This window comes from Pipra filicauda, unplaced genomic scaffold (assembly GCF_003945595.2).
Source record: "Pipra filicauda isolate LSUMZ 115617 unplaced genomic scaffold, ASM394559v2 scaffold858_size64990_pilon, whole genome shotgun sequence".
Taxonomy (NCBI): Eukaryota; Metazoa; Chordata; class Aves; order Passeriformes; family Pipridae; genus Pipra; species Pipra filicauda.
This window is the reverse complement of record NW_024105040.1, coordinates 2,378-29,649: the sequence shown is the minus strand read 5'-3', so window position 1 is coordinate 29,649 and position 27,272 is coordinate 2,378. Positions and strand designations below refer to the sequence as shown.

Here is a 27,272-nt window from a genome sequence, read left to right as displayed (position 1 = left end):
GTCAAAGAAACCTGGGAGTGATTTGTTCTTTTTTTTTCTTTTCTTTTTTTTTTTTTTAACTGAACTTAACAAGTTCTTTTTTCCCAGTTGGGAAAGACTTCAGACTGGATTATTTCAGTCACAACGAGCCCTGGTTCCCCAGATCCCAGTCCCTTCACGTTTGTGGCGGGGGAAATGCTCGTGGCCTCAATATGGCTTGGTCCCAAATGTCTTCAGGCAAGGCCAGCGCTGGGGCAGGTTTGGAATACCCAGAAACTCCATCTTTTCCTTCCCGTGCCAGACAAAAAGAAGGTCAATATTTTTGCTAGGGAAATGCAGGTTTTGTCGTGGAATCCCTGAGGGAGCTGGGGGGGGCTCAGCCTGGAGAAAAGGAGGCTCAGGGGGGACCTTCTCGCTCGTTGAATCGTGAAGTGGTTTGGGTTGGAAGGGACCTTAGAGCTCATCTTGTGAACAAGGACACCTTCCACTATCCCAGATTGCTCCAATCCCCGCCCCACCTGTCCTTGGACACTAATGGGGTTGGGGCAGAGCAGATTTGAGCCAGGTGGGAGTCGGGCTCTGCTCACAGTTAACAAGCAACAGGTGAAGAGGAAACGTCCTCCAGCTGTGCCGGCGGAGATTTAGGTTGGACACCGGGGAAAAAAAAATCCTTTGCCCAAAGTGCTGTCCATCCCTGGCACAGGCTGGACTCCCCATCCCTGGGGGGGGATTAAGCAGACGCGTGGATGTGGCACTTGGTGGCACGGCTGGGGCAGCGCCGGGGGCGCGGTTTGAGCCCCGCAGCGCCGGTGCCGCCGGTGCCTCCCCCGCGGGGCCCCGCTGGAGGCGGGACGGGACGGGGACGGGATGGGATGGGACGGGACGGGGCGGGGCGGCGGCGCTGGCGGCCCCCGGGAGCGGCGGAGCGGAGCCGGTCCCGCTGCCCGGCCCGGGGCCGCTGGCGGAGCGCTCCTGGTGCCGCTCCCGGTGGCACTGACGGAGCTGTGGCAGTGACGGAGCGGTCCCGGTGGCACTGACAGAGCGGTGGCGGTGGCGGCAGGCGATGGGTACCGGGCGCTGGGCGCTGCTCTGGGCGCTGCTGGCGGCCCTGCGCCCGCCCCGCGGAGGGGCCGGTGAGTCCGGGAGGGATCCCGGGGGCGTGTGTGTGTGGGGGGGGGGCACGAGGGCATCCCGAGGGGATCCCGGGACGACGGCCCCGGGATGGGGGACGGGGTCTTTATGTGCGGGACGCGGGAGCGCTTTTGCCGCGGGTGCTGCTCCGGGCGCTCAACCCCGCGGCCGGGCTGTGCCGTGGGCACCGCGGATCCCGGCACGGCTGGACCCCGGGGAGAAGCTCCGCGGGGGTTTCCCTGCGGGTTTCTGGCGGTATTGCAAACCACAATGTGTCTGGCTGTCCTGGCACACAGGGTCTGGCTGTCCTGGCACACAGGGTCTGGTAGTCCCTGGACACAAGGTCTGGCAGTCCCTGGACACAAGGTCTGGCTGTCCTGGCACATGGGGTCTGGCAGTCCTAGGACATGGGTTTTGAATGTCCTGGAACATATAGTTTGGCTGGTTCTGGAACAGAGGGTCTGGCTGTCCCAGGACTCAAGGTCTGACTGTTGTGGAACACAGGGTCTGGCTGTCCTGGCATACTGGGCACACAGGGTCTGGCTGTCCTGGCACACAGGGTCTGGCTGTCCTGGGATGCGGGATTTGGCCATCCTGGCACACGGGGTTTGGTTGTTCTGGGACACAGCTCTGCCTCTGCAGTGTGGTCCTGTCCCAGCACTTTGCTGCCTGATGTGCCTCTGCTTGCTGGGGACACCACAACAGTGAGGGACCACAAACTGTGACAGATCAGTCTGGGATTTGTCCCGTTAGCCATGAGCCAGCTGTGTAGCAGTGCTGGGAGAAATCATCGGGAATCACCCCGGGTTGTGGCCCTTTGCAGTGCTGGCAGTTTGGTGGCTTTTCAGCTCCACGTGCAGAAAGAAATGTGGAGATAAAGCAGTTTTTGGACTTCAGAAGTCCTGTGACCAGGGCTGCCGGACCTTTGGGCACAGCTGGGAGCTGCTGGGGGTCCACAGCCCCTGCTCAGGGATGCTGGGGGGTCCCAGAGTAGCTGTGCAGATGGAATTTGGCAGGGAAGGTAGGAATTCGAATGTTTGCTTTGGGCAGGGGGGGGTTAAAGCCCTGACTGTCACAGCAGGAGCCTGCAGAGGGGAGGGGGAACTCAGTGTGGATATAACCAGGAATCCTGGGCTTGTTTATACAAAAGGTGTTTGAATCCTGAGGGTCTCTTTGGATTCCAGGGGGAAGTTCGCTTCTTATAATCACAGAATCGTTTGGCTTGGAAAAGATCATTAAGGTCATAGAGTCATTAATCTGACACTGCCAGGTCTGCCACAGCTCCCAGGGGATGGGGAGCAGGAAGCCCCACAGGCAGGGGTTCCTCATTCTTTCTGCTCAGCAAGTGTCTGAGCAGAAAGCTGTGCCAGCAGGTGAATTACTTCCAGCAGCGGGAATTCCAGGGCTAGGGATGCAGCCAGCTTTTTGGCAGACTTGGATGCAGCAGAAGACCTTGCTGTGTCGGTCCTGGGGTGTGCAGCTCCCTGCTTGTTGCTTCTGATCCATAATGAAGCACCCTGGCAGATTTTCCTGCTACAACTCCGCTCTCCAGGGCAGTAACGGAGAAAGGCACGTGGGGGCTTCTGGGCTGGGCAGAAAGAGGTGTCTCTGTTAGCCCTTGAGTTCTGCTCTGATCCCAGGTGTTCTGAGAGCAGTGCTGCACTTGCAGGGGGTTGGATTTCCACGCCAGCTTTTCCCTCAGGCCAGGCTGTGGTTGGGACAGGAGCTGCTCCTGCACCCACGCAGGCACGCCGGGCTTGCAGCTCCCTGGCTTCAGCCTGGCACTCTGGAGCCAGCCTAACTGCTCTGGCTGCAGGGAAGGGCTGCCCTGCCACACAGGGGCAGAGGTGCCATGATACCCACATCCCAAACTTCTGCGGGTGGAAGGGATACCCACAAGGGCAGCGCTGGATATGAGAAATTCCTGTTGTTACATGAGTCAGAGGGGAAAGTATTTCATTCCTGGGCCGGCAAACACCTCTTCCCACTTAATTAGTGTAAAAAACAAGGCTGAGATCCTCTGCCTTTACTTGAAGCAGCCCAGGGAAGCAGAAATCATCCCAGGGCACACATCCACGTGCTCCCAGGCCAGGGGTCCGAGCTGGGGGAGCTGCTCCAAATGGAGCATGAAAACAGCACTTTGAGGTTGGATTGTGCCGGGCAGCGAGAGCAGCTCCAGCCTGAGTGACCTCCGGGAAGAGCAGGGGAGGGAAGGGAATTCGGGGTCGCTCCCTTGTTTGCTTTTGGCAGATCCCTTGGGAGCTGCCGGGGCGGGGGGGGGTTTGTTGCAGAGCACGTCCCTCCGTGGAAGTCTCGCTGCGTTTTGCAGCGGTCACATGGCCTTTGTTTGTGTTGGGATGTGAGGCTTAGGAAGCAGGTTGGAAAAGCCTCGGGTCTTTTTGTTTCTTTCTGCGAGGGAAGCCCATTGTGTTGCAGGGGAGCCAGGGAGAGCCTCCCCCTTCCCCTCTGCACCACCGGACCCCGCAGGGCTTAAAAACACCTCCCCTGCTTTCTGTCCTCGCGTTTTAACCGCTTCTTGAGGGTTAAAACCAGTGATTTAGCAAAGGGAGATATATCCAGCCTGAAAATTCGGTTGTGTTTCTTGGCTCCAGGGAAAACACACCAGGCTCGTGCCCCATTACTCACAACAGTGGTGACGTAGCTTTAAAAACTTGCTGTTTGATGTTTGAGGTCCTAAAACCTGCCCCAAACCAAACTCAGCCCAAGCTCAGGTTCAAATAAAAGGGTTGTGCTTTCTTTCTCTTTTTTTAAACTGCGAATAATTGTTTGTTTTGTTTTGTTTCAACTTGGAAGAGGGAAATTAATTTAGTTGAAATTCCCGTCTGGCACAATGCCTTTGCTTGCTGAAAGGGAGACTTAGAACTCGGCCTGGGATTGCTGATGGCTGTGAAAGCCTTGGGAAGCTCAGAAATGGTCCAGTAAAATCACCCACACGTGGTGTATCTTCTGGATTTTCTCTCTTTAAAAATGTACATTTTTGGGAGAGGGAATTCCTTTATGTGGAGCTGCTTTTCACTTTGGCTGTGACTGGGTGGGAAGTGCTGGGAGGGAGGGGGAAAACACCATTATAGGACTGTTTTATGATCTGTAGGTGGGGGCATGAAGCTGGTAAATAGCCTTCCCTTGGGAAAAAATGTAGGAAAAGACTCTAGAAGAGCAGCACTAAACAGCAGCTGGCTCCTACACACTGTCTGAAGGCATTTCTCTGTCTGACTGCAGCTATTTTCCCAGGAAAGGCAGTTGAGTGGAGGCACTTAACTTAGCAAAAGTTGACTCAGAGCATGTCCCACTCTTGGAGCAGCTCCCCCGTCCTGGGAAGGGAATGGCATCACCAGCAGAGCCTAAAATCAGTGAAATTCCTGTCGGGAGCTCTTCCTCTGCCCCAGCTGAAAACGCTTGAGATGAGGCCCTGAAAGGGGCTTGCTGGTGTAAAGTCCCAAATTCCTGCTGCCCAGGGATCCTTTTATATTCCAGTCCCAGGGGTGCAGTGCAGCAGGAATAGCTCCTGCCTCTGCCCTGCCCCAAAAGATGTAGCTGAGTGTTTTCTTTAGCTTTAAAAATGGCTTTTTTTGAGGTGCTGCTTGTACGTGGTCAGTCCTGGGACACCCCCCGCTCCACGTTTCCTCCCTGGGGCTCCTGGGAGAGGTCTGAGAGGTGTTGTGCCTTTTGGCAGTGGAAACCAACTGCTTTTAGCTGTTCTTGGAAGGGGCTCAGCAGGGTTTTGGAGGGGGGCACTTGCTGCCTGGCGGTGACAAACCCAAGGTCTTCTCTTGCAGACGGTGCTGACCAAGCTCCAGGTGTGAGGCTGGACCTGTTGGCAGATTCCCACCGCCCGGAGCACGGCCTGGCCGCCGTTGGCCACTGGCCTCGCCGGAGCCCCAGGGAGGAGCCCCCCAGCAGCTCCCTGGGACAGCTGAAGTTCAACCCCACGGTGCGACACATCGTGATCAACGAGCACAGGGACGTCACCTTTAACTGCTCCATCAAAGTGCCCCAGGCGCTGCTCCGGCCGGACGCCCCCGGCATTTCCCTGTGGAAGGACGGCAGGGAGCTGCACGCCCTGGACCGCATCGCCAGCAGCCACTTCGAGATTCCCGACGAGGAGGAGGTGTCCATGACCTCCACCTTCAGGTGAGCGCCGCTGTCCTTCCCGGGCGGGAAGGAGAGGTGCCCGATGAGGGACTGCCGCGTGACTAGCAGGGGTTTGGGACTGGGATTAGGGTTCCCAAAGCCTGGCTTTGCAAGCCCAGGTTATCCCGGTGTGTGCCCGTGGGGTGGTTGGTGCTGGATAGAACCCATCCCCGGGCTGGAGTGTTGCCGTGCCCTCCAGAGCCCCGACGTGCTCTCCGTTCCCTCCGGCAGCATCCTGGCGGCCCAGCGCTCGGATAACGGCTCCTACGTCTGCAAACTCAACATCTCTGGCATGGAGGTGGTGTCGGATCCCATCCTGGTGCAGCTGGAAGGTGAGCAGGAGGGGAGGGAGACGTGGAGCGTCGTGCCCCGGCTGAGCGGCGTCCCCGGGGGCCGCGAGCTGGGAGCTGTTCTCCGGAGACAGGGAATTCCGGTCGGGAAGGGGCCCGTACCTTTGGCACTGAGAGTTGCTTCCCTGGCCAGGCCTCCCGCACTTCATCCGGCAGCCGGAGAGGCTGAACGTGAGCAGGGGCCGCCCGTTCAACCTGACGTGCCAGGCCGTGGGGCCGCCGGAGCCGGTGAGCATCTTCTGGTTCCGCAACAACGTCCGCCTCAACGAGCAGCCCCTCGTGTCCCCGTCCGTGCTGACCGTGCCAGGTGAGCCCAGCTGGGGCACCTCTGGGTGGTGGCAGGAGGGAGGGCAGGGTGGGAAGGTGCCCCGTGTCACCTCAGAGCCGGCCCCACTGGCCTGGCGCTCCTGTTATAGGGATATAGGGTGTATGTGTCCCTGTCACAGCCCTGGGCACCACTCTTAAATCATGGGATATTCCGAGTTGGAAGGGACCCACAAGGATCACCGAGTCCAGCTCTCAAGTGAATGGCCCAGGAAACCCCATCCAAGCCCCTCTGGCTGCTGCCAGAAATTTCTTCCTTGGAAAAGGCAGATGCTCAAATGGCCCTTCCCTGAGCAAGAAGCAGATTTTTTTCCTTCAGTGTGTGGCTGTGCCGACAAGAAACTGCTGCTCTCATGGGCTGCTTGACTGGTGGTCCCCTTTCCATGTCTCTGGAAGAGCCTGGGGTGGTCCCAGCAGCGTGTCTCCATTCCAGCTGGTGGAGCACAGGGAGAAAAATCCTTTGTGTCTCATAAAACCCACTGGGCAGAGGCAAAAGAGGGGGGATTTTTTACCTTTGCTTGTGAGGAGAAGGCCATTAGTTAATTAACAGCCAGGCTATAACTGACTGGTCTTGGCATCCAAAGGCGGCCTTTAAAGGGCAGCGAAAGCAGGAAGAAGTGACTCATTCCTCTTGGATGTCCTTGCATCCGGCTGGCACTCACTCGGTTGGGTCACTGGAACAGTCCTGCTCCTGGCCCAGGAGCACTGGGATGAGCCAGCACTCATGGCACGTCCATGGCAGCAGCAACCAGGAGGCACCTCCAGTAAACCCCTGGCAAAAGGGCCAGAAATGCTGAGCCCAGGGGGAAGCCAGCAGCCATCCCCCCCTGCCCCGGGTATTTCCAGTGGTCCTTGTCCGCGATCAGCTGGAGATTTGAGCAATCTTTGACAAGCAATCAGTCATCTGACCCAGCCCGGGGGCTCTTCTGCTTTCTGCCTTTCCCCTTTTGAGGGCAGAGGGAAAGGGGAGGTTGTGCAAGGGCCCAGTAGGGACGCACCGTGCCGGGCCCCGCTCCGGCGGCACACGCGTGTTCCCGGCGTGGGACGGGGCTGAGCCGGGCCGTGGGGTCACCCCCGGGCGCCACACGTGTGAATGACAGGCCTTCTGTGCTGCTCGAGGTGGTGAAGCCTAAGGGAGGAAGGCGGGAGGGTTCTGGTGGGGTTGGGTGCGTGTCCAGTGCACAGGGACGTGTTTCTTCCCTGCAGGAATCAACGAGACGACGCTGTTCAGCTGCGAGGCCCACAACAGCAAAGGGCTCACGGCGTCCAGCCCCGGCCAGGTCAACGTCAAAGGTCAGCCACGGGACCCTCCCTTTCCCTGCTAAACCCGTGTGTCCAAGCAGGAGCTCTCCACACTTCCAAGCACTCGTCCTGCACAAGCTGAGGGGAGATCCCATTTAGGACTCCCAGACTTATTTTTTTCCCCTGTTTTAATCCTGTATTTAAAGTGGGATCTACATCCTTTCTGTCATCCCAGGCTTGGGGAGGAAGCACCGAAGAGCACATTTGAAAGCAGAACTGTCAGCCCTGGGTTTAGGAAGGGCTGTATCACTCTTTTCCTTCCTTCACGAACACTCACAATTTTCCACAGGAAATGGTGGAAATTGCTGACATTCCTAACGGGAGCCACTCCGGCAACACGAGGAAGGTGTTCCCCAAATATGTCATTGCCTCTAAGCAACGCAGAGTGCTCACAAATATAGAACACGCTCAAAATAGTCCTGAAAATGACCTTTTTTGTGCTTCCCTGTCCGGCGCTCCGGCCCATCCGCAGGACTCCGGTGGGGGACGATGCAGCAGCCGGAGCCAGGGCCATACCTGGGGGTCATTCCTGAACCCCAGGAGCTGCCAGGGAAAACCAGCACGTCCTCCAGCTGAGTGTCCTTGGTTTCTCCCTGCAGGAATCCCCTCTGCGCCCGTCAGCGTGCGTGTCCTCAACAGGACAGCCCACGGCATCGGGATCTCCTGGGAGCCGGGCTTTGATGCCTTCTCTGCCTTCAACAGCTGCAGGGTCCAGGTAAACATCCAGGATTCCCCCCAGCCCTCAGCCCCCCTCACACGGATGCTCCAAGGCAGGTGGGAGTCGATGGTGTTTGGCATGAACTGCACGGATTTCCTGGAATCCTGGGATGGTTTGGGTTGGAAGGGACCTTAAAGATCACCTTGTGATGCCCATGTCCCATGGGCAGGGACATCTTGCTCCCAGCCCCATCCAACCTGGCCTTGGACACTTCCAGGGATGGGGCAGCCACAGCTTCTCTGGGCAACCTGTGCCAGGGCCTCCCCACCCTCACAGGCAAGAATTCCTTCCCAATATCCCATCTAGCCCTGCCCTCTGTCAGTGGGAAGCCATTCCCCCTTGTCCCCTCACTCTCTGCCCTTTTCCAAAGCCCCTCCCCAGCTCTCTTGGAGTCCCTTTCCTCATGGGCAAGACAGTCAGGTTGTCATTTTCATGGAGATACTCCCAGAAATGCTCCAAGGAACTTTTTGGGAAGCCTAGAGTTGCTGCAGCCACTTGCTCATCCTGATCAAACACCTCCCAGACCAGCAGCATTCCCAGTGGGGTTTGGAGGGAGGCAGGTTTCCCTCAGCTCCCCACTCCTTACAAACACTGGGAAGGAGCTGAGGGGTTGCCTGTCTCCTGGACAAGTCAGGGAATGCCACTTCCGTGCCCTGCAGGCCTTTTCCACCTGCTCTCCGTGGCTGGTTTCCCAGTTCAAGCCCATTTGCTCTCACGGATATGGTTTTTATCCTGGATAGTCTCCACTCCAGCTGAGATGACACGTGGCTGGAGGAGGTGTGTGAAGGCAGGTAAAAGTGAAAGCAGTTCCAGGGAGGGAAGGTACCAGAGCTAATATTAGCATGGTAGCTGCTGCTGCCTTCCAGCTGGAGCTTGGGAAGCGGGGTGGAGAGCCAAGGAATTTCCTCTGACACAACATTCACGGGCTGTCAGTAGGAAACAGCCTCTCAAACTGGAAAACAAGAGCTGATTTCTGGCAAAAAACACAGCCGTGACTCAGCCCTTTTCGCTCCTGTCCCCTTTGATAATCCCACTGCCCGAGTGACTCACTCCCAGCTGTCCCACCTGCCGAGTTCCAACTCTTTCAGTTTGCAAACATCCTGATTTTCTTAAAAAAAAAAAAAAAAAAAGGCATGGATTTGATGGACTCCCTCCAGAAGATGAGCTGAGGATGGAGCTGGATGCTCAGGGCAAGAGCTGGGCCCGGCGGTGCTTTTGGGGACACATCGTGTGTGTTCCCTGGTCACTGACAGCTTGGGGACCTCCTCACAGGCTCTGCCCATGGAGGTGGCATTCCCTGACTTCTCCAGGAGACCCCTCAGCTCCTTCCCAGTGTTTGTAAGGAGTGTGGAGCTGAGGGAATCCTGCCCCTCTAAACCCCGGTGGAAAGGCTGCTTGCCTGGGAAGTGTTTGACCAGGACAAGCAAGTGGCTGCAGCAACTCCAGGCTTGCAAAGAGCAACTTGGAGCATTTCTGGGCATCTCTCCGTGGAAAGACACGGCAACCTGAGGCTGAAGGCTGTTCCCTTTCATTTTGGCTGGAAAACACTGATGCTGAGACCATCCTGGAATACCCAGGGGGGGTGCTCTTGCTGCTTGAGCACAAGGGCAGGTCTCCTGCCATCCCAGCACCTGGATGGAGGCTTTTGAGAGGACTGCAGGACCTTCTGCACGTGGGGCACACTGAAACACATCCTATGGGTTGGGTTGTCTTCTCAGTGAACTGCCTCACTCTCACTGGTGTTCCTTGTTCTTGCTCTTCCCTCTTTCCTCCCACCATCCCACTCAGGTGGTGCTTCCCACAAAAAGGTGCGTCCTGGAGAGCTTGCAGGGGCTGTGTGGGCAATTCCATGGGGGCTCCACATCCAGCCCTTTGGGGAGAGAGCAATTTACCTTCCTGCAAAAAGCAGGACTTGTTTTTGGGATGTTAAATTCATCCATGCTGCCAAATGTGATGATGGAGCCTGACTAGGCCTGGGATTAATCCCGTGGCATCCAACAGGGCTAAATCCTGTTCTCCAGTGATGTGTTGCACAGAAAAAGGACTTTCTTTTGTTTATTTGGTGTGTGCTGCCTGGTCATTTTATTTGGGGTTCCTTTGGCTCCCTCCCTCCTCCTCCCCAACATCTCTTCCATGTCCCTGCTGCAGGGGTGTCTTCTCCACACATGTTGGATCCCTCTTCCTGGGTCCCATCAGGACCTGCCATCAGCTCTCCAGCGTGCAGGAACACAGCCCTGATGGGAAGCAGGGCTCCGGATCCTGTTTTCCCACGTGAGATTCCTGCTCCCCTGCAGGTTGTCGCTGACTAATCCCTGTTTGTGGGCTGATTGTTCCAATTAAGGTGGAGGAAGCCGTTCCACGAGGCAACGTCTCCCTTCTGCTCTTCAGCACGTCGGTGCCCCCCCACGGGTACCACATCCAGCAGCTGGAGCCCATGGAGAGCTACAACATCCGCGTTTCCTGCAGGAATGAGGTCGGCTGGTCGGCGTTCGGCCCCTGGATATCCGCCAGCACCACCGAGGGAGGTAGGAAACCGGGAGTGGAGACTGGGAAGCGTTTCCCTGCCCTGGGAAAAGCAGCCGTGCTTCGTGCAGGGCTCCCTGGATGAGATGCTGCTCCGCAGTCGTGGTGGCTCACAGGGTTGGGAAAGGAAATTTCCCCATCGGCCATCACGGGCTGAAGGAAATCCCATGGGATTTCTGGTCAGCTCCGGCTGGTTTTCCATCAGACTCCTCACCCATCCCTTCACCTCCTTTCCCTCCGATCCCTGCAGCTCCGACCACGCCGCCGCTGAACGTCACGGTGTCCTTCAATGAATCCAGCTCCTCGCTGGAGATCCGGTGGGTGAAGCCACCCCTGGGCAGGATCCACGGGGAGCTCCAGGGATATCACGTCCGGTACAGGTGGCAGAGCTCCAAGGGGATGGTGAGTCCCTGGGGAAATGGGGAAGAAGGGCTGAAGGCTAGGAAAAAAAAAATCCCAGCAGGGATGTCCATATCGGTCCTGGTGCTTCCTTTGGAGCCTGTTTGTGCTGCCTCGTGCTTCCCTCTGGATTTCTGCCATACAAACCATCCCTCTCCTGTGTTTGTGTAACTCACGGCCCTGCGGTCAATCCGAAGGCGCGTGGGAGAGCGTATTCCCTGGATTTTGAGTTGCTCCTGCTCAGGTGGGATTTGTCCCGTGCATTAACTCCTCTGCAAACCCACGGCACAGAGTTCCAGAGCTCGAGGAACACTTTGGGCCAAAGCCCTGGCTGTGAGTGCGTGAAATCATCCGGCAACCCCTTGCTTGCCTTTTCCAGGATTCGGGAGGCAGCCTGCAGGAATTTTCTAGGGCGAGGTTGGCCTGGCCTCTGTGGGCACAAGAGCCTCAATCCAGGCTCTGCCAGAGGGCAGGAGCCTCTGGATGACATGTCCAGCTGTTGCCTCTGCCCTGTGGTTTGGGCTTGTGGCAGCCTGAACCCGGCGTGGAAACTGTGACTCACCCCCTAATTTTGTAGGATGCTGCATTTTCTGTTCTCCTTTTGCTCCTCTGGAAGAAAAAAAAAAAAAAAACAAACAAGAAAAGCCCATATAGATGCAGCCTGAATAAAGCCAGGGAAACAATATCCTGGTCTTGTGACCAGCAGGGAAAAAACCCCTGCTGACGGCTTTGTCGTCTGTCCAGCACAAGGACCAAACCCTGCCCTTGCCCTTTAAGCCCTGGGAGACTGTTTTTTGTTGTTGTTATTTTTTCACCCATTTCCCTGCTCAAGTGCTTATGGAGGGAAATTTTCTCCAGTTCTCGATTTTAACAGGAGCCTGAGTCACGAGAGTGACGTGCTTTATGGGCAGGGGAGCTTTGACCCCTCAGAAAGTTCCTCCAAAGGTTGGACTCGATGATCTCTGACGTCATTTCCAACTCTTATTTCGCAGAATCATTTTCACCAAGTCCCTGAGTTTTGGCCCTGGACAGGCTAAATATGGACTGCCCCAAAATAACCACGAGTTTTGCCAGGATAAAGTCATGGTGGAGCTGGATCTCTGTGTCACAGGGCCACCTGCAGGTCTCTCCACAACCAGGAAAAACTCAAAAAAGTCGGTTTATTTTGCTCTTAAACCGGCAGCTCCTGTTTGAGCCAAGGCTGCCGCGTCTGGGATGTGAAGGAATTCCTCAACTACCACAAAACTCCTGAAAAAACCATCAAATTTGGCAGGTCTGCCCTGCTTTGTGCTTACTGTCTGTGACATCAGCAGGGTCTGTCCTCAGCTGACACAGCAGAGCCCTCTGGGACAGGGAAGGATCCCGGGGCATTTTTAGGCTGCTGGTAGAGAAGGACCTCATGTGGAGGCTGGAGGAAGGCAGGAATGTGGGAATGGGGGCGGCAGCAGGTCCCAGCTCCCACCACTACCCAGTGATGCAGAAACGCTCCAGGAGCTGGGGGGTTTCACATCCATTCCCGTGGCTTTTGTGGGACTGGGAACAGAAACCGGCTCCCTGTGAGCAGCTTTGATTCCCTTCTCCTCACCCACTGATGCCCCTCACCTCCAGATTCCCTCCTTCTCTCCCACAGATCCCCCTTGGCTCCATTCCCTCCTCCTTGCTCACCAATCCCCCTCATCTCCTGACTCCCTCCTGCTCTCCCACCGATCCCTCTTGGCTCCTGTTTTTTTGTGGGATGTCCATGAAGGAGCCGGGCTCTGCTGGGCACAGCCTGCCAGATGTTTTGATTGCAGCTGGAAATCGGCAGAGAGCAGCAGCAGCAGCAGCACTTTCTGAGCTGAAAACAACCAGGGAGCTGCAGGGAATTTGCAGGGAAAGACTCCCGTGTTTTTTCCCAAGGCCTGTGCTATGGGACACGCCGCCTCCTGCCACGACACTGGGCAAGGGAGCAGTCCTTAAAGCTGGAAATATAATTAGCTCAACACAAAAACCACAGGCAGAAAATACCTGCCCTAAGATCTGCTTCCTGTTGGGCAGAGCACTCGGACAATCCCACCAGGAGCGCGCAGGGAGCTCGGAGGCTCTGTGAGTGCTGAGGCTCACGGGGCTCCAGTGGCCACAGGGAGGACTGAGGGTCACAATCCTTGTGAGATCCCATTCCCACCTCTTTCCTGGCTCAGGCTGCCGGCGCTGCTGCTGTTGAGAAGCAAAGAGGGCCAAAACCACGAGGATTTGAACGGGAAACGCTGCCCGGCTCTTTTCCCGACCCCATCCGGCCCTTGCACACAGGGCCATTCTTCTCCCTAAATAGCCCAGTGCTGCGTTTCCTCCGGGCTGGGAAAGCAAAGCCATTCCAAAGGTTGCCAGGGGGACAGTTCTCAGTGAATGCCCGGGTCTCCCTGCGTTCCCCAGCCCAGGGTGTTCTCCCTGTGCCGTCCCCAGCAGGACGTCTCTGCCGAGGTGTGGCTGAACTCCAGCGTGGCCGTGCTGCCCGTGGTGGCCACCAACGCCACCTGCTCCGTCCGCGTGGCCGCCGTCACCAAGGGAGGGGTGGGACCCTTCAGCGTTCCCGTGGACATCTTCATCCCCAGCACCGGTAAGGAGATGCCCGTCCCTGCCCCGGGGGAGCAGGGTGGGATGATGGGAAGCACCCAGGGCGTGCTTCCCGTGCCCGGCCAAGCCCTTTGCCATCCCTCCATTCCCATTTGGACACTTCTCCTGCCAGGCAAGGAGCGGGGACTGTCATTTGGGAGCAGGAGATCTTGCTCTCCACATGCAGCCTCGCTCCTCATTCCCTCTCCTCCCACGTAACCCTTCTCTGGGCTCGGCTCCAGCCCCTGGGAATTCCTCCCCTGAGCCCTGGGTGCTGCAGGCTGACTCTCCCACCGGCTCCATTAACAGGATGTTTTCTTAGGATTAATAACCTCAGCCCCATCTTTGACTCCAGCCTCTGGGAACGCCGACTCCTTTGTCGTGGCCCTGGGCTTTATCTGCGGGACTGTCGCTGTCGGGCTCATCCTCTGCTTGTCCGTGGTCATCCAGAAACGATGTGTGGAAACAAAATATGGGTAAGGGGAGGGAGAACTGGGCAGGTCCCAGGTGGGTGGGTGGCCAGCGGATTTGGGGACAAGGTCTCTATCTCCAGGACTGGTGGTGTTGCCACAAGTGGCATTTTTTATGGTGGGGGACTGAGTGTATTTTTGCTGCAGTGATGGTATTTCCTTCCCTCCCTTGCCCAGCACTTCACCTTTCGCTCACTATTCCTATTTCTAAAGGGAAGTGCAACTTGGTGTGGGAGTTGTTTTGACATGGAGGTGAGAGGGCAGAGATGTCTTCTCTGTGACCTGAGGGAATGGGTGGAGCTGTGTCCGGGGAGGTTTATGTTGGATCTCAGGAAGAAGTTCCTCCCCAGAGGGTGGTTGGGCACTGAACAGGCTCCCCAGGGCAGTGGGCACAGCCCCAAGGCTGCCAGAGCTCCAGGAGGGTTTGGACAACGCTCTCAGGGACAGGGTGGGATTGCTGTGTCCTGGGGTGTCCTGTGCAGGGCCAGAAGCTGGACGTGATGATCCCTGTAGGTCCCTTCCAACCCAGGATATTCCATGATTCTATAATATCCTGTGGCCTAGAGAAACCCCTCCTGCCTCATCCCACGCTCCGGTTCCACGGCCCAGTGTTGTTTAAATAACACAGACAAAGGGCTGTGTTCCCCTACAATAAGCCAACACTACTCACTCATCCTTGTGACTTCCCAAGTGGCATTAACTGCCCCGTGCTCCCAGTTTGGAAACTGGTGGTGTGTAAGGATCCCTTTCTGAACTGGTGTAGCGTTGTCACTCTTTCCCTGCTCCAGCCCCGGAGCATCCTGCCCTGCTTTTGCTCCCCAGAGCTGGACCTCAGCAGGGCCCTGCAGCAGAGGGGCTGTTGCAGCGTCTCCAGCAGCATTCCTGCTGGCACAGACTGCTCCTGGAGTAGGAAATGAGTATCCTATTTCCTCCCCAAAACCTCTGTGACTCACTCCTTGACACCCAGGCCTCCTTTATGGAGCGGCTGTTTTGCCGGGCCGTTGTAGGCGATGGAGCTGGTCCAGCCAGGGGGAAATGAAAAACGGGCATTTCCTCCTTCCCTACGGATCCCACGGGTAGCCAATTCCTTCATCCGAGCTGCCACATGCGTCCCAGCAAGGTGTGTTTCTGTCCCACCAGGAATGCTTTCAGCGGGAACGACTTGGAGCTGGCGGTGAGCTACACGGCCAAGAAGTCCTACTGCCGGAGAGCCGTGGAGCTCACGCGTAAGGATGACTTGTTATCCCTTTGCAAGGAGGTTCAGGGGGTTGGGGCAGCAGGTTGGAGGTGACTGAGCTGCTGTTCCCTTCTCCTGCAGTGGGAAGCCTGGGAGTCAGCAGGGAACTCCAGCAGAAGCTGCAGGATGTGGTCGTGGACAGAAACGCCCTGAGCCTGGGGAAGGTCCTGGGAGAGGGTGAGTGGAGAGCTGGGAGTGGACATATGGGATATGGGGCTGCTGCTCTTCCCTACATCACCCCCAGCTCCAGGCCCAGGGAATGTGGGGAGATGGTGGGACAAGGCAACCAAGTGCCCTGGGTTCATAGAATCACGGAATCCTGGAATGGTTTGGGTTGGATGGGACCTTAAAACTCATCTTGTTCCAAATCCCTGCCACGGGCAGAGAACCTTCCATGAGCCCAGGTTGTTCTCCTTGTGTTCACTGATAAGGAACAAGCCTTCCCCTGGTTTTTTTTGGGGGTGAGGTCTCCATCTTTTCAGGGACATAGCAGTGTCCCGAAAGATGGTGCTTTGGGCTGTGGATAAAGGGATTTCTTCTTTCCCGTGGCACAGGGGAGTTCGGATCAGTGATGGAGGGACGCCTCAGCCAGCCCGAAGGTGTCCCACAGAAGGTGGCTGTGAAGACCATGAAGTGTAAGTAATTCCCAGTCCTCCCAGGACTGTGTTTATCCCACTGGATGCCGGCATTCCCACTACCTCTCTCAGGAACAGCACCCTGGCACCAATTTGTGGCCCCTCTGCCACAGCTCCTGGTGCCATCAGGAAGGGACGCTCCTATCAGACGTCCAAGGATGGTGGAACCATCCCGGTGATCCCTTTCCCATGCAGGAGCTGTGCTGTGAGGGGAGGTGGCAGCAGCAACGCTCGGTGTTAAACCTCCTTCTTTTTCTCTGCTTCCCAGTGGATAACTTTTCCCAGAGGGAGATAGAGGAGTTCCTCAGCGAAGCAGCGTGCATGAAGGACTTTGACCATCCCAATGTCATCAAGCTCCTGGGTATGGAATGTCACTCCCTGCCCTCCAGCTGGGATTTGGGCTGGGGAGCCTGGCCTGGATCCTGCACGGATCCATGGGAGACCGTGGTACCTTTTCCAAGCTGTCTGTGTTTTTCCCAGGAGTGTGCATCGAGCTGAGCTCCCAGCAGATCCCCAAGCCGATGGTGATCCTGCCATTCATGAAATATGGGGACCTGCACAGCTTCCTGCTCCGCTCCCGGCTGGAGATGGCCCCCCAGGTAGGGAGCACCCGCAGCAGAGGAGCAAGGTGGGATTGGGGTGGGAAAGGAATCCCCCTCCGCAGCCCCTGCAGGCTCGTGGTTCAAGGAATGGCCCAGTCTGAGGGATGAACGTCTGGAATGTCAGCTGGCAGCCCTGGACAGGGAAGCCTTTTGGATCAGCCCCCACGTGCTTCCCAAAGGCCTCACGCTGCCTAATCCCCACCTTCCCTTCCCAGTTCGTGCCCCTGCAGACGCTGGTGAAGTTCATGGTGGACATCGCCCTGGGGATGGAGTATCTGAGCAGCAGGAACTTCCTGCACAGGGACCTGGCGGCTCGGAACTGCATGTGAGTTTGTTTTCCTGGGAACACTGGCGGAAAATCCTGGGGATTTACGGCCCGGCTCGGCTCCCTTCCCTACAACCTCCCTCGCTCTCGGGAGGCAGAGCTCAGCCCCGGGTTTGTGCTCCGGGATGGAGCTTTCCCTGGTTTCCCCCGGCAGGCTGCGGGATGACATGACGGTGTGCGTGGCAGACTTTGGCTTGTCCAAGAAGATCTACAGCGGGGATTACTACCGGCAGGGCCGGATAGCCAAGATGCCGGTGAAGTGGATCGCCATCGAGTCCCTGGCCGACCGTGTCTACACCACCAAGAGCGACGTGGTAGGTGGAGGAAAAACTGGGAACCAAACCCTGTGCTCCAGCTGTTGTCGTTCCCTGGAAGTGCCAGAGGGGCGGGAGGCTGTGGGTGACCTTTCCCTGCCGGCCCGGCCTCATGCCGTGGGTTTGTCCCCACGGCTCGCCCCTGCCACGCCGGCGCTTGTTATTCCCGGTTTTTGGGAGGGTGACAGCTCTGCCCGTTGTGCCTGGCACGCCGGGCAGTGACCTTTGCCCATGAAAAGGGTCATTCATTCCCCCCGGAGTGTCCTTTCAGCGCTGTCCTTTCCCTTTGTCCCCTCAGTGGGCCTTTGGCGTCACGATGTGGGAGATCGCGACGCGCGGGATGACGCCCTACCCGGGGGTGCAGAACCACGAGATCTACGAGTTCCTCTTCCACGGGCAGCGCCTCAAGAAGCCCGAGGATTGCTCGGATGAGCTGTGAGTACCGGAACCCCGCTCCCGGGCTCCACCGCGTTCTGGATGAAAGCATCCTGGGAATGAGCTCAGTCTCCCAAGTTTTGATGTGCTTAAGGGAAGCCACATCCTGTGTCACCCAGAGAGGGAAAAGCAGCTGAACTCCAGGCAACAATCCCAACAGGTGTCCCCCAGGCAGAAGTGATGGTTTTTTGCACAGATGAGCTGAAGTCACCAGGAGCAGTCAGGGACAGGATTTTTTTAGTGCTTTATTTCTTTATTTTTTTGGTTAAGACAGTTTTAGCCAGAAGGTCCTTCCTGGCTGGTGATGCTCCTCTGTGCCCCACAAAACCCCCCTCTAGGGCCCTTCATGGCCTCAAATCCATAAATCTGGAAACCTCGAACCTGGATTTCTGAGCAGCTCAGCAAAGGCTTTTCTCCCGAGTTTCCTTCCTGAGTTTCCTCTGGTGCCACTGGAGCTGAAAATGTTTAATCTCCCCGTGGCTAAGAATCCAAACCGGATAAACTGAGTTGTGCAACGTTTCCTAAAAGGCTCCTCTTCCAGTGCCTGTTCCTGAAGGAACCGGCGAAGGAACGTTTTTAGATCCCACCTGCCCGAGGGTGGAGAGGCAGTGTGTGCCCGGCTGGGACCTGCTGGGAGCTCCCAGTGCTCCCTGACATCCAGCCTGGGAGCAGGCACCTGCCAAGAGAGGGACTGGGCATCCCTGATGCAGAACTGGGATGTTCCCAGGGAACAGATCCCGGGGCTGTGCTGGGAGAGACTTGTAACACTTCTGACAGCAGCTTGGGCTGATCAGTCCCTGCCCTTTGGAAACAGCCCGAGCAGAGGGAGTTGTTTTCGCTTGGTTTTCATGGAGAGCTCAAAGCTTGCCCAGTTTGGAGGGAAGCTGGGAATTAACCCCCTATCTCCCTTAATCCAGAGAAATACAGGCTGCCAGAGAAGCTGTGACTGCCCCATCCCTGGGAGTGTTCAAGGCCAGGTTGGACAGGGCTTGGAGCAACCTGGGATAGGGGAAGGTGTGCCTGCCCATGGCTGGGGGTGGAACTGGATGGGCTTTAAGGTCCCTTCCAGCCCAAACCAGTCTGGGATTCTGGGGTTCTGGGATCCTCTGAGATAACCATGCTCCTCTCCCATTTCCAGGTACGAAGTCATGTCTGCGTGCTGGAGAGCCGACCCTGCCACCCGCCCCACCTTCTCCCAGCTCAAGGTCCACCTGGAGAAGCTGCTGGAGAACCTGCCCAGCTCCAAGGGCTCCGGGGAGGCCATCTACATCAACACCAGCCTGCCCGAGCAGAGCCCGGACTCCACCCAGGATTCGGGCTTCCCGCAGGCGGACTCGGACTTGGACGCCGGGGAGGTGTCGGAGCCCGGCTCTCCCGGCACGGAGGCGGCGCTGGTGGCCGTGGATGTGCATCCCGGCGAGCCGTGGGGGACGAGGTACGTGGTGGAGGAGCAGCTGGGTGGCCTGGCCGAGGATCCCTATGTCCCGCTGCTGCCCGGGGCCGGCTCGGAGCCAGGGAGCCGCTGGAGCCAGGCCAGCACTCTGCCGGCACCGGAGCCGCCGCGGGCCGAGAGCCGCGGGGAGGACTCGGAAGTGCCGCAGGGAAAGGTGTGAGCGGGCACCAGGACAAGGACACAGAGGGTGTATTTTAATAAACGGTCGTCTCTTTTACTTGTTATCTCCTGCACGGTTTTCCTGGCGGAGTCTGGCCCTTCCCGGGAGCTCCTTCCTTGGGCTGAAGTACCGAGGGTTTGGAATCGACGCCGTAATTATTTTTCTGTAATTGTTTTTCTTTCCCAGAAGGACCAGAGCGGGGTGGGGCGAGCGGTGCCGAGGGGCTGGAGCTCCCCACACTGAGTGGGCAGCGAGCCTTGCAGGGCCTGGTGTTTTCCCACTTTTCCACCGTGTGTTGAGGATTTTGGGATGGTCTAGGCTCTTGCTATAGAACCTGCTGGGGGACTTCATGCTGCAAGAAATCATGGAAAATGGCAGCAGGAACCCCAACAGGAGCAGTGTGTGCTCCTGCATTCCTTGCTCCCAGAGAGCAGGTTCCCATCCATCCACGTGCTGAGGAACCGTCAGTCCTGTCACAACAACGGGGAAACAGGAGTCTGTGAGGGGTGTCCCGGGAGGGCTGGAGCCCCCCAGCCATGGCCTGGCCCTTCCCTGCTGCCCATTCTCTGTTTTGGGGGGATTTCTGCTGCTTCCCTTCAGGCAGCGACTGGAGCCGGACCCTGCGCTCTGTGCAGCACCTCCCTCCTCTCCAGGGGGCGGGAAAGGGGCTGGAGAAGGGAGTACCGGGCTGGGAGAAGGTGCAGAGCTGGGAAAGTGGGTCCCGAGCCGGGGCAGGTGGTCCTGGCCCAGGCGGAGCGGGGGGACCTTCGGGGGTGCTCGCTCCACACGGCAGCGGCAGAAACAGGTTTTCGGGGGAAAAAGCCCAACCCCTGTGGGGACGGGCCGGTGTCCCGGGGGATGGATGCCTGGAGCCGGCCGGTGTCCCATGGGATGGATGGCGGGGCCATGCCGGTGTCCCATGGGATGGATGTGCGGGGCCGTGCCGGTGTCCTATGGGATGCGGGGGGCCGTGCCGGTGTCCCATGGGATGGATGCCCGGAGCCGGCCGGTGTCCCATGGGATGGATGTGCGGGGCCGTGCCGGTGTCCTATGGGATACGGGGGGCCGTGCCGGTGTCCCATGGGATGGATGGCGGGGCCGTGCCGGTGTCCCATGGGATGGATGCCCGGAGCCGGCCGGTGTCCCATGGGATGGATGTGCGGGGCCGTGCCGGTGTCCTATAGGATGCGGGGGGCCGTGCCGGTGTCCCATGGGATGGATGGCGGGGCCGTGCCCGTGTCCTATGGGATGGATGTGCGGGGCCGTGCCCGTGTCCTATGGGATGGATTTGCGGGGCCGTGCCGGTGTCCTATGGGATGCGGGGGGCCGTGCCGGTGTCCTATGGGATGGATGTGCGGGGCCGTGCCGGTGTCCTATGGGATGCGGGGGGCCGTGCCGGTGTCCTATGGGATGGATGTGCGGGGCCGTGCCCGTGTCCTATGGGATGGATGTGCGGGGCCGTGCCGGCGCCGGGGCGGGGAAGCGCCGCGTCCCCTGCACGGGGCAGCGCGGGGGCGGCGCGGGCGGGGCGGGGAGAGCGCGGGGAGCCGGTCCCGGAGAGCGGCGGGGCCGCACCGCACCATGCCGGGGGTGCCGGGGCCGCGGGGCCGCCTCCCGCCGCTGCTGCTGCTGCTGCTGCCGCTGCTGCTGCCGCTCCCGGCCGCGCCGGCCGCCCAGGTGAGCGGGGAGCGGGACCCCGGGAGGGGCTTTATGGGGGGGCACGGGGCTCCTCTCCCCTTCCCGCCCCCTCCCCGGAGCCGGAGCGCCCCGACAGTCCTGCGGTGCAATCCCCGCTCCTGCCCCGGGCCCCGGCAAACAGGTGGGCGAAGTCCCAAACCGCGCTGAAACCGCGCTTAAACCGCGCCCGGCTTCCTTCGGGCTATTTCCCCCCCACCCCCTTACCCCACACCTGAAGCTGCCCCCGAGCACACCGGCAGCAAAGAATGCCCGTTTGGGGGGTTTGGCGGGGACTTCACGGCTTCGCGATGGCTCAGCATCCCGCCGGAGCTCGCGCTGGCTCCCGGAGTTAAACCCAGCCCTAACAAAGAGCTGTTTATTAAAGCCAGCGACGCGCCAGCATCTATTTGCTTTTACCTCCCTTCCTCTGGGAGCGGGGTATCCCAGAGCTGCCGGCACAGTCCGGCTCATCCCCACCGGCAGCCCGGGACCCCCGAAACTGCTCCCAGGGAACCAGAGGACACCCAGTGCGTTCTTTGCTGGCGCTGGCGTGTTTCTCCTCCCGTTTTGGAAGCGGGAATCGTTTCGGTGTGGTTATGAAAGAGGGGGAAGGAATCCCTTGAGCCAGGTGGGTCAGAGCCCACCGGCTCAACTTACTTTCCCAAAGCTCCACAGCCCCTCTGTGCTGTCTCCCCACTGCGCTGCCTTGGATCTCTGAGCTCTCGCTTTGCTTTTTTTTTGCCTCGGTTTTAAGTCAATTCCACAGGAATCCCATAATAACGGTGCCCGTCTCCGGCATGAGTCAGTCCCGAGGGAGCGATCGGTTTGCAGGCAGGAGTCCCACCAGCGTTCCTGGCCCCGGCAGAGCTCACAAGACAGCTGTTTTCCTCTTGTTTTGTCATGTGGCAGCGGGACGGGGCTCTGGAGCTCCAGCAGGACGAAACATGAGTTATAGCATCTCTCCCAGGGCTGACAAAGCCATCCCAGCTCTGCCCGGAGCGCGGCGTAACCCGGGTACATTCCAGGGAGGAAGCCTGGGCTGAGGACTTCTTGCCCAGGTGGAAAAAACTCCTGAATCTGCGTAAATGGGGGGGGGGGGGGGGAATACAAAATCAGTAGTTGGATCCCGGGTGGTGCGGCAGCACCGGCACCGGAGCGGGATCCCCATCCCCGTCCCCATCCCTGTTCCCGCAGAGCTGCCTCAGCAGGCAGCAGCTCCTGGCCGCCATCCGGCAGATGCAGCAGCTGCTGAAGGGGCAGGAGACGCGTTTTTCCGAGGGGCTCCGTGTCATGAGGAGCCGGCTCAGCTCCCTCCACTCCACCCTGGCCAAGGCAGCTCCAGAGGCACCCACCGGTGAGTCTTTCCCGGCCTCCCACGGCCTCGGAGCACCCGGGGTGGGCACGGGCAGCTCGGGATGCTCAGGGCCGGGACAGGTGGAAGTCTGGGCGTGGAGTCACCGGGATTCAGGTTGGCAATTCCTGCTGTAAATTGGAGAGCTTCTCCGGCCTGGGGAGGGTGAAAAGGGTGAGAAGCCCTCACCGGCAAAGCCAAGAGCTCCTGGCAAAGCACAGGAGCGGGCTGGAAAACTGGTGTCTCCAGCAAAAAGGCCACAGTTTGGTGCTGGGATTGGGGGGTGGTGGTGTAAAAATGTCACCAATTCCCTGCCAGCCCCAACATCCCTGCCAGGCGCTCCTTGCGGGGCTGGATGTTGTCAGCGGGACAATATTCCAGGAAAACAACATGTAAAGGGAGGCTTGGAGGGACTGGGTGAGCTCAGGAGAGCTGGGAATGGGAAGGATAAGCCCCCCCCCCCCAGCTGACCCCTCTCCCTGTGGTCTCGCAGTCTCCTGTCCTGCCCTCCAAGCCCCCACGGATGGGAGGAAGTTCGGCACCAAGTACTTGGTGGAGCACGAGGTTCACTTCACCTGCGACCCGGGTTTCCAGCTCCTGGGCTCCAGCACACGGATGTGCCAGGCCAACGGCACCTGGAGCGGGCAGGAGCCCCGCTGTGAAGGTACCACTTCTTCCCTGCCTGGGAACGGTGCTTGGAAGAGCAGGATGTACCGTGGCCTTATTTGAGTATGGGGAGCTTTGGGGGCTCACCAAACGGGGAGGGATCACAGCTGCCTCCCAACATCCCCGGGGATGCTGTTCAAGGAAAACTGGGAATTACAGCTGAAGCCTCCCCAGCGGCTCAGCAGCAGAGATGAGGGGGGAAAAAGCATCGGGGCACTGCGGGGTCCGGAGCATCCCGGCGCGGGCGGCGTTCCCAAAGGAAGGTAACGTGGAACGCGGCTGCTTTTCCCGCAGAGATCAGCGAGTGCTCGAGCAGCCCCTGCCAGAACGGCGGGACGTGCCTGGAGGGGCTCAACCAGTTCAGGTGCCTCTGCCCCCAGCAGTGGACTGGGGCCACCTGCCAGCACCGGGCTCAGACGGGTGGGTGACCCTTCCCCGGGGGGGTGAGCTGGGGGTGCTCCGTGCCCCTTCCTCACCCCGGCGTGTCCCCCCAGCTCCTCCCGCCTGGAGCGTGACGGACGATCCCGCGTTCAGCCGCCAGCCCCGCTGTGCCCAGGTGGCCCAGGCCCAGCAGTGCAGCTGCGATCCCGGCTTCCACATGAACGGAACGGCCGCCAACGGGCTCTGCCAGGGTGAGCCACGCTGGGAACCGGGACACGGGCGGGGGATGCGGGGCCCTCGTGGAGTCACGGCACGGGGCGGGTTGGAAGGACCACAGCGGGTGAGCACGTGGCACAGGGTTGTGTCCAGGTGGCTCTGGAATATCTCCAGGGAGGGAGCCTCCGTGCCCTCCCTGGGTATTGTGCTCCAGTGTTCAGGTGGAGCTTCCTGGGCACCAGTTCCTGCCCATTCCCTCTTGTCCTGTTGTTGGGCCCCCCCGGTCCAGCCTCTGACACTTCCCTCTGGATAATGATAAAGATGGATAAGGTCCCCTCTCAGCTTCTTCCTGAGGCTGAACAGCCCCAGCTCCCTCACCTCTTGTAGGAGATGCTCCAGTCCTTTCCTCATGTCCTCTGGACCTGCTCCAGGAGCTCCATGTCCTTGTCCTGAGGAGCCCAGACCTGGACCAGGCACTGCAGATGTGCCTCAGAGGGCTGAGCAGAGGGGAAGGATCCCCTCCCTGACCCGCTGCCAGTGCTCTTCCCAGTACATCCCAGGACCCCATTGGCCTTCCTGGCTCCCAGGGCACACTGCTGGGCACGGACAGCTTGGTCCTTCTCCATGGAGCTGCTTCCCAGCCTGTGCTGGTGCCTGGGGTTGTTCCTCCCCAGGTGCAGGACCTGCATTTGCCACTATGGAATTCCAGACAGTTCCTCTCCAGCCTGCCCACGTCCTTCCAAAGGGCTGCACAGCACCCCGGGAGATCAGCCACTATTCCCAGTTTTGTGTTGGCAGGGACCTCGCTGAGGAGGCTCCAACCCCTTCATCCAAGTCCTGGATGGACAAGTTAAAACTGGGCTCAGTATCAACCCTTGGGGGACTCTGTGCTGCTGATCCCAATCCCCTGGGATCTGCCACCGCCCAGTTCCCAACCCGCCTCGCCTCCCACTCTTCCCGAGTTTTCCCAGCAGGATGCTGTGGGATCCTGGCTAATCCCTGTTCTCCGCAGACCTCAACGAGTGTGAGGTGTTCCAGCGGGACGGGGGTCCCCGGCTCTGTGCCCATTCCTGTGTCAACCTTCCCGGCTCCTTCCGCTGCTCCTGCCCCTCCGGATACATCCTCCTGGGAGACGGCAAGAGCTGCGAAGGTGAGGGGGGGGGGCTGGAATCCATGTGTTCCCAAGGGATTTTTCATTTCCCCCTCCCCTTTCTCTCCATTTCCACAGGCAGAAATCCGAGGGGGTTGGCACAGAGGGGAGGGTGAGGATGGAGCGACGTTTTTGGGGATGGAGGCGGATGGAGGATGTTTGGGTTGGCGGGAGCTCCGGCTGGATGGGGAGCTGGGCAGGGAAACGCATCCCGGGGTTGTGCTGGGGGAGGGAGGAAAGGGAAATCTCCACCTGAGGGCTTCAAAGAGCCCCCAAAATTAAAAGAAAATGCTTTTCTGGAAGCTCCTCTCTCTCCTTTCCCTTTTCCTTTTTCTGTCTCCCTTCTCCCCTTTCTCCTTCCCCTCCCGGGGGGGCGGGGGGGAAGATGATGGAGTGATGCTTTGGGGCTGCACCTCCCTGAAAATGGGGATGCCTCCAAAACAGGGAATCCCTGGGAAGAACCAAAAATAATATTAGAACCCCAGAATTCCACAGCAGGGCACCAGCTCGGAGGGCAGTGTCCTCTCCCCCAGTCCCAGGGAAGTTGGGAAGCGGGTGGGAACGGTGGGAGGCCAGCCCTGCTGAAAGCCTCCTCCTGAAAAACAGGGAAATTTTCTGCTGGAATGTGTTGATTGCTGCAGTTCAGGGTGAGAAAATCCCGATTTCCCCTTTTCTCCCTGATTTCCACGCCTTCCGTGGCATCTTGTTTTTGCTCCCAGCAAACCCTTTGCATTCCAGCTCCTCCAGGTGTCCCACGGGTGTTTAGTAAATAAAAGGGGATGGTGTGTCCAAACAACTTGAGCAGAAAGTTTGGAAAAGCAGCTGCCCTCCTGCTGCCATTAACCCTTGCTGGCCCAGGGCAGAGCCTGGGGAGAGGAGATGGGATTTTGGGATGCTCCCAGCCATACTCCCATATTTTCTGAGTCCTATTTGACCCATTTCAAGGTGGTTTTGCCTATTTTCCACTGGAATGCACCTAAAAGCGAGGTTGGTTGGAGTCTCCCAGGGTCCTGACCTGCCGCCCGCCCCTGTTTTCCAGACATCGACGAGTGTTCCCTCTCCCAGGATAACTGCACGGGCGGGAGCACCTGCATCAACACCGGGGGGGGGTTCCAGTGTGTCACCCCCCGGTGCCCCCCTGCCGTCGGGAACGTCTCCTACGTCAAAACCTCCCCCTTGTAAGTGTGGTTTGGCACAAAACCCACGGCACGGCATCCCTATGGATGCAACACCGAGGCAGGTGTGGGGCACGGGGACCCCGCATCCCCAAAAACCTCCTCCCTCGCTTTTCCCCTCCGCAGCCAGTGCGAGCGCAACCCCTGCCCGATGGAGAGCCGGTCGTGCCACCACGCTCCCAAAACCATCTCCTTCCACTACCTGCCGCTGCCCTCCCGGCTCGTGGCTCCCACGCCGCTGTTCCGCATGGCCACGGCGGCGGCTCCCGGCCGGCCGGGCCCCGACAGCCTCCGCTTCGGGATCGCGGGCGGGAACAGCCGCGGGCACTTCGTGGTGCAGCGCTCGGACCGGCACACCGGGGAGCTCATCCTGGTGCAGAGCCTGCAGGGCCCCCAGACCGTCCAGGTGGACGTGGACATGTCCGAGTACCTGGACCGGGTCTTCCAGGCCAAGCACTTGTCCAAAATCACCCTCTTTGTCTCCGCCTATGAGTTTTAGGGGAGGCGGCGGCGGCACTGGCGGCTCCCGGGCCCCGCTCAGCGTCCTGTCCTGAGGTGCTTCCCAGGTGGATTGACACCTGCCTGTGTGCAGGAGGAAAACCCAAACGAGGTGGAAAAGAAGCGGGAAGTGGGGCTCCGTCCTCACCCCCAGCTCAGGAGGGATGATGTCCTACAGCCACCTGATTTCCTTAGGATTCCTGCTCTTTCCTTTAGGAAGGCAGTGAAGCAGAGCACGTGGGAGGAGGGAGGCTCCTGGCCTTTCCCGCTCTCCTCCCCGCTGGCCTGGGCTTGCTTGGACCCCGGCTCCCTAAAAACATGCCTCTGCTTCCCTTTGGATGCTTAGAATCTCCCTGGAGCCTGCTGGGGATTGAGGTCCATGGCCTTTATCCCCTGGGATTGATCAGGGCTGGAAAACTCCACAAACATCCACCTGGTTGGCTCCTGGTGCCCCCCTTGGCAAGCTGGGCAAAGGAGGAATCCCAGCGCTATCCCTGCTCCTTAAACCTCCCCAGTGGGAATCCCCTATGGATCTCCCTCGCCGTGACCTCCCGGCTGCGTGTGGAGATGGGAATATTCCCTGCTCCACCAGCCACACCTTCCATCCTGGTGTAGGAGCGCTGGGAAGAGCTGGGATTCGGCTCTTCCCAGGGGGATTCATCCCCCTGCTTGTGCATGTTCTCCTGACATTCTGCATGTTCCCACATTCCGCTGGATTTAGCACAATTAAAGGATGATATAAAGGATGGCACCAGAGTGAAGCACCCAATGGATGTGTGGATGGTGGGAATGCTCATCTGGAGCCATCCAGGAGAGCTCTGGGTCTGGTGGGGCAAGAATCTGTTATCAAGAGTTTTACTTTCCTGCCTTACATTGCTTGGGAGGTGGCTCATTACCCCTGGAGCATCCTCATCCTGAGCATCCCCATCCCTGAGCATCCTTCCCCCCAAGGAAACTTCACCCTGAGCGTCCTTTCCCCTGGGAATCCTCATCCCTGAGCATCCTTTTTCCCCCTGGAATCCTCACCCTGGAACACCCTCATCCCTAGGAATCCTCA

At 58.9% G+C, this 27,272-nt stretch overlaps 2 protein-coding genes across 4 annotated transcripts; both read left to right on the top strand.

Moving 5' to 3' along the window:
• Positions 1-938: 938 nt before the first annotated feature.
• Positions 939-19,158, top strand: MERTK (MER proto-oncogene, tyrosine kinase). 3 transcript variants are annotated; one of them, XM_027735320.2, is made up of 19 exons: positions 939-1,112; positions 4,908-5,262; positions 5,494-5,594; positions 5,746-5,919; positions 7,143-7,229; positions 7,838-7,953; positions 10,298-10,481; positions 10,730-10,881; positions 13,324-13,474; positions 13,793-13,946; positions 15,081-15,166; positions 15,259-15,354; positions 15,732-15,812; positions 16,081-16,173; positions 16,293-16,411; positions 16,630-16,739; positions 16,894-17,053; positions 17,352-17,488; positions 18,627-19,158. In XM_027735320.2, the coding sequence occupies exons 1-19, from the start codon at positions 1,043-1,045 to the stop codon at positions 19,099-19,101; spliced, it is 2,901 nt and encodes a 966-aa protein (XP_027591121.2). In that variant the 5' UTR covers positions 939-1,042; the 3' UTR covers positions 19,102-19,158. The 3 variants fall into 3 exon arrangements, with proteins under 3 accessions (XP_027591121.2, XP_027591122.2, XP_027591119.2); XM_027735321.2 differs by having other exon boundaries at positions 13,321-13,474; positions 13,826-13,946; XM_027735318.2 differs by having other exon boundaries at positions 13,321-13,474.
• Positions 19,159-19,245: 87 nt separating this feature from the next.
• Positions 19,246-26,963, top strand: FBLN7 (fibulin 7). The gene is made up of 8 exons (XM_039390664.1): positions 19,246-20,778; positions 21,973-22,132; positions 22,623-22,793; positions 23,090-23,215; positions 23,290-23,427; positions 24,405-24,542; positions 25,582-25,720; positions 25,844-26,963. The coding sequence occupies exons 1-8, from the start codon at positions 19,960-19,962 to the stop codon at positions 26,214-26,216; spliced, it is 2,064 nt and encodes a 687-aa protein (XP_039246598.1). The 5' UTR covers positions 19,246-19,959; the 3' UTR covers positions 26,217-26,963.
• Positions 26,964-27,272: the final 309 nt, after the last annotated feature.